The sequence below is a fragment of the Pteropus alecto genome, unplaced genomic scaffold, assembly GCF_000325575.1.
Source record: "Pteropus alecto unplaced genomic scaffold, ASM32557v1 scaffold101, whole genome shotgun sequence".
In the NCBI taxonomy this organism is placed as follows: Eukaryota; Metazoa; Chordata; class Mammalia; order Chiroptera; family Pteropodidae; genus Pteropus; species Pteropus alecto.
The window spans coordinates 11,227,375-11,232,498 of record NW_006432945.1 but is presented as its reverse complement, the minus strand read 5'-3'; the positions used below and the strand labels follow the sequence as shown (position 1 = coordinate 11,232,498).

The 5,124-nt window shown below is 48.8% G+C and overlaps 1 protein-coding gene across 1 annotated transcript in view; it reads left to right on the top strand.

The window, feature by feature from the left end:
* The window catches only part of TEX35 (testis expressed 35), an 8,009-nt gene extending 4,890 nt beyond the window's left edge, over positions 1 to 3,119 (top strand). Inside the window, exons 6-8 of the mRNA XM_025043990.1 lie at positions 2,090 to 2,154; positions 2,379 to 2,571; positions 2,921 to 3,119. Of these exons, the coding sequence (XP_024899758.1) occupies positions 2,090 to 2,154; positions 2,379 to 2,571; positions 2,921 to 2,968 (306 nt within the window). The 3' untranslated portion in view covers positions 2,969 to 3,119. The remainder of the gene's footprint in view (positions 1 to 2,089; positions 2,155 to 2,378; positions 2,572 to 2,920) is intronic.
* The last annotated feature ends 2,005 nt before the right edge of the window (positions 3,120 to 5,124 follow it).

Sequence of the window (5,124 nt, the reverse complement as noted above, 5' to 3'; positions counted from 1 at the left end):
AGAGTACAAGTTTGTACAAAACTGAAAAGGAAGAAATTGGACTAGAGGTATCAGAAAATATTAAACTCCCTGACTTATCAATTCCACGTCTCAGAATTTAACTTACGAGAACAATCAGAACTCCAGCATGGATGTGTGTGTGTGTGTGTGTGTGTGTGTGTGTGTGTGTGTGTAAAGATGCTCATGACAGGGTTATTTATAATAGCAAAAATTTGGAAACAAACAGAATTTTTAAGAGGCAAATAGCCACATAAATTATGGTTTATCGGTATAATGAAAATGAGGAACTTTAGAGACAGTGTTTAGAAAGAATGCTTATAATGAGAAGTAAAAAAGCAAGATACAAGTAATATATACAGGCCGATCTCAACTAAAAGAAAAGAAAGAGATAAGTAAATATATAGAAAAAGGACTAGAAAGAAATATACCAAAAGGTTAATAGTTATTTGCAGGTGATGATTATTTTTTCTTTTCTATTCTTCTGTGTTACCCAAATTTTCTACACTAAAATGCAATCACGGTCAGTGTTTCGTTAGTGGAGAGGACTGGGTCTCCAAAGGCACAAAGGAGGCTATTTTGGGCAAAGGCACAGCTTGCGTGCAGCTGGGGAGCAGGATGAACGTGCAGTGAGGAGATCAGTCATGAAAGTGGGGTCATTTGGGAAACTTGTGAGAAACGAAATGGAAAGGGCACCAAGGCAGTGGTGATGAAGGCTTTTGAAAGACGGGCAGACAGGTTGGGACCTGGCTGTGTAAGCAGTAAGAGGCCTCTGGAGACTTTCAACCAAAGAACATGCGAGAAGCAGCGCTTCAGAAAGCTGAGCTGGCAGCTGTTTGCAAGGTGGCCTGGGGCCCCCCGGGGAGCAGGCAGGGGCTGCGTGGAGCAAAAATATCTGATGGGAAGCTGCATCCAGCTCAAGGTGAAGAAAGCTGGACCAGGTGTAGGAACAGAAGGAAAGGTACCTTTGAAAGATGCATTGAAGGAAAATTAGCATTCTTTGTGACCGATTCAACAACACAGAGAATGAAAAGAGGCACACATCCACGATGACACCAGAGCTTTCATCTGTGCGATTAGAAGAAAGTGGTGACAATGACAAGGAGAGTTAGGAAACAGAACTAATTTAGAGGAGAAAATGAGGTCAGTTTGGGACATGAGTTTGAAGAGATGGTTAGACCTGTAACAGTATGGGACATTTTGACTTCAAGGATATTTTGACTCTGGATGTTAATATTTAATTCAAAATTTATAGTAACATTTAAAAATGCTCTACAAGAACGTGGAAATCATCTCCACCCAGACAGTATCATTCTTTGATCAATTTCCTACCACAGTTCAGTAAATTGTTATCAAATCTTTCGTTTTTACTAAAATTATTTTTCTTGAAGCAAATTATTTTTCATTTACATTTTATAATGTTCGATCTAAACCTATTTTGTCCATAACAAATATTACCCATGATAATATCTTAGAATTTCATTTGTAACCACTATTTTTAATTTTCTCAGGTCAAATTTATAGATCTAAACTTTGCCAAGAAGATTTTACTATTCTTTCAATTCTTAGTAAATGATAAATGCAAAGTGTCATTAGAGCTACTATTAGTTTTATTTCGTGTTGACTATTTCTGCCAGGAATTGGGTAAAAGATAGAGCAAACACAAATACACAAGTTCTGTGTACGTGCCGGGGTCAAAACATTGGGGTCAGAGTATCTTGGGAGGAGGGGGTCACATGATTTCTTTTCTTGGTTCCGTCACTTCATAGGCCTTGAACCAAGTCTGACAATGGTTTCATCCAAGTGTGAGCTCAGGTAAAACAGCAGCTGTCCTCTGACTCACCTGGAGACTTTGGACAAGCCCCTAATGATTGTACCTGTTGCTCAGCCTCGTCATGGAATGGGGGAGGGGAAAGGGGGTGGCAGCCTGTGTCATGTACGCTCCATAGGCCACCTCACGCAAAGTCAGTGAGGATTCTCGAGGAAGTAAGATGCCAAAGTGATCTCTGAGTTGTTCGCAGACAGAGGCAGGAGAAAGGGATTTCAAGAGCACTTCAAGATGGTGATTCTGGCTTTGAATTCTGTCTTGAAGGAAATGCAGAAGGATATGGATGAGAAGATGGATGTTTTAATAAATATACACAAGAACAGCAAGCTGTAAGTATAACCTGTACCCACCTCTACTCATCTCTAAAGAACCTCCCCCTTCACTTGGCTAAACATCCTCGGGGTTCAGAGGACCTCAGACTGCAAGGAGCTGTCTTGGTTTCTCTTGCCCCAGTGGCTTGGAGTCAAGGCCTTCCACAGCCACCCATGCTATGGTTATCTCTTTGTCATGTTGGAAACTGTCCCCCCAACTCTGCCCCTCCCTGACTCCCCAGTCCCCTTAGAAGAGGAACAAAGGAGCATCAGGAACTCAGGCTGACAGGCAAGACTGGCACCGACCCACAGCTCCGGTTCAAGGAAATGGAGGGAGCTGATGGAGCATCGCTTAGTCTTCACAAGAAAATTTTGGCACCGCAGAAACCAAAAAAAGACCCGCTGGATTCCCTTCATCAGTGTGGGACCCGCTATGTAAGTGAAGCCCTGCCTCTGCCCTGCTGAGGGCTGCGTTTCAAAAGCCCTTGGCTCCTGCTCCCCCACCACCCTGGGCCTGCTCTGCTCCCGCACCTCTGGCCCTCCGGCGTGAGGGGCCTGGTCCCCACTTCCGCGGGCCCCGGAGGCCTCTGGAGTGTTGCCCTCTAGGCCTGGGGAGATCGCTAAGTCATGACCAAGTAGGACTCAACCCTGGATATGCCTGTCCCCAAGAGCCACTGTATTGTTCTGTCCTTTCCTATAGCAAGACTTGACGAGGTGCCCAGCAGGCTGGCCATCTTGGACCAGGGAAAAATGATCTTTCTTGTGCCGTTTCTGTCCTCTACAGGAGAAATGTTTGTTGTGTGCCCTAAAGAACAACTACAATCAGGGGTAGGTAGACCCACAGGAGAAGTGCCGGGTCTCAGGCGGGTGCCCCGTCAGCCCTAAGGCTGCATCCCCATCACATCTGACCTGTGGCTGTGCAGACCACACCCACTCGGTCCCAGAGCACGTGGCACCAGGAAGGAGGACGTGGGTAGCTCAGCCTGGAGGCTCCACGGCGGGGAGGTCGCCGCGCCAGCAGCTGACCTGACCTTGCCTCGGCTTCCTGCCTCTCTCCCTGCCTAACAGGAAACGGCCGCACCAGGCCTGGGCACCCTTATCACCCTTGGAATCTGGAGCTTCGTTCTGATGTACCTGTGCTTCGGCCCCCACGTGACCGAGGACGTGCTTCCAACGTAGCCAGCAGCTCCGGATCATCCGCCCCCGTCCTTGGCCACACAGCAAAGGCTGTTGCCCTCCTCCACTCTGCCCTGCCCAAGGCCGCCCTCCTCCCAGATTAAAATCTTCATTTAAAATCAAAGGCGGTGTCACCGGTGTGAATATCAGCCCCAAACCTGAGTGTACAAAGAGTGTCACTCTTTTTTTATTCTAAACAGACATATTTCAGACTCCAACTCCTCTTCCTGCTCCTGGTGGATGAGTGGAAAATTCTGTCTTGGTCACCCTTGGGGCCATCTCCCTCCCGGTGTCCACCGTCTCCCTCCACCCCACCTGGTTCTGCAAAGGTCCCAGGTTGGAGGAGAGGGGAGGCCCCGAGAATATCAGATGCCATTCCATGTGGTCACAGGAGACACCCCCACTGTCCTGGCCACCTGCTCCCTCCGTGTTCTTGGCTCCGGCACTGTGTGTGTTGGGGTGGGGGCAAGAGTCTTGGGCGATGTGGGGAACCCCCAGGCCCAGGGTCTAGCATGCAGGGGGACCCAGGGCCCTGGCGCTCACAGGGAACTTGGTCCCCTTGGGCTCCGAGAATCCATCCTCCCTACCCACCGAAAGGAGACGTGTGTGTTTGTAGCCCCCAGTCTGCTAACTGAGGGATGAGGAGGCTTGGCTGATGGCTCGAAGCGGGGGTAAGGAAAGATCCAGGGAAACAGGGTCTCAAGGAGCCGCCCTGCTTCGGGCGAGATTCTTCGGCTCCAGTTCGATGGAGAAGGAATTAATGGTGTTTCACACTTCACTTCACACCAGCTCTTATTTGCTTCCTCTCTTTGCTCAGTCTGCCGCTTTGACTTTCAGTCAGTCTAGTAAATAATCGATCAAGTATTTAATGGCTACATAGTATCGAGCCGTGTGTCGGGTGCTTCAGATATACATTTAAAAACCAAACCAAAACCAAAACAAAACACAGGCCTTGCCCTCCAGGAACTTATAGTTTTAAAGGAGATGGTAAAGCTCTATATTAAAAATATGGACCACGTAGAAATAAGGACGATAACCATAAGCGTGTGAAGAAAGCAGACATGTTTAGGGATGGGGCAAAGGAGAAGAGTGGTGTAGCCCTGCGTGAGTGTCCCTGTGCCGCTGTACCAGATCGCCAGGCATTCAATGGTCCAAGAACACAAAACGGGTCTCCCTGGGCCAACGTCAAGGTGTCGGCAGGCCTGCGTTCCTGCCGGTGGCTCTCGGAGGATGTTTCCGTGCCTTTTTCAGCTTCCAGAGGCTGCCCGGATTTCTGCCCCTGGTCCTCTTCCCTCTCAGAGCCAGCAGTGGCCAGCCACGTCCTCCTCATTCTGCCTCACGCCGACACAGGCTCTTCTCCTGCCTCCTGCTTCCACTTTTAAGAACCCTTGTGATGACATCAGGCCCACCCGGATAATACGGGATCAAGGATTTTAAGGTCGGCTGGTGAGCACCTTGCTTCCCCTGTGCCACGTGACATAACATCGTCACAGGTTCTGGAGATTAGGACGTGAACATCTTTGGGGGACGGTTATTCTGCCTGCCGCAGGGGACTCCCCAGACCCTGTCCCTTGACTGCCAAGCCTCGAAACACTTGGGAACCCTTCAGTGTTCAGTTCTGTGCTGTGGTGGTTTTAAAACAGGCCCGCGAATTCTTTGATACTCTTTCCGGAGCAACCTCATCCCTCTCCTCTTGAGCGAGGGCTAGACGTAGTGACTTGCTTCTAACGACTAGAATGTGCCAGAAGTGATGGCGTGTTACTCCCAAGACTATGTCGGAAAGACATGGTGACTTCGCTCTTACTCTCCTCT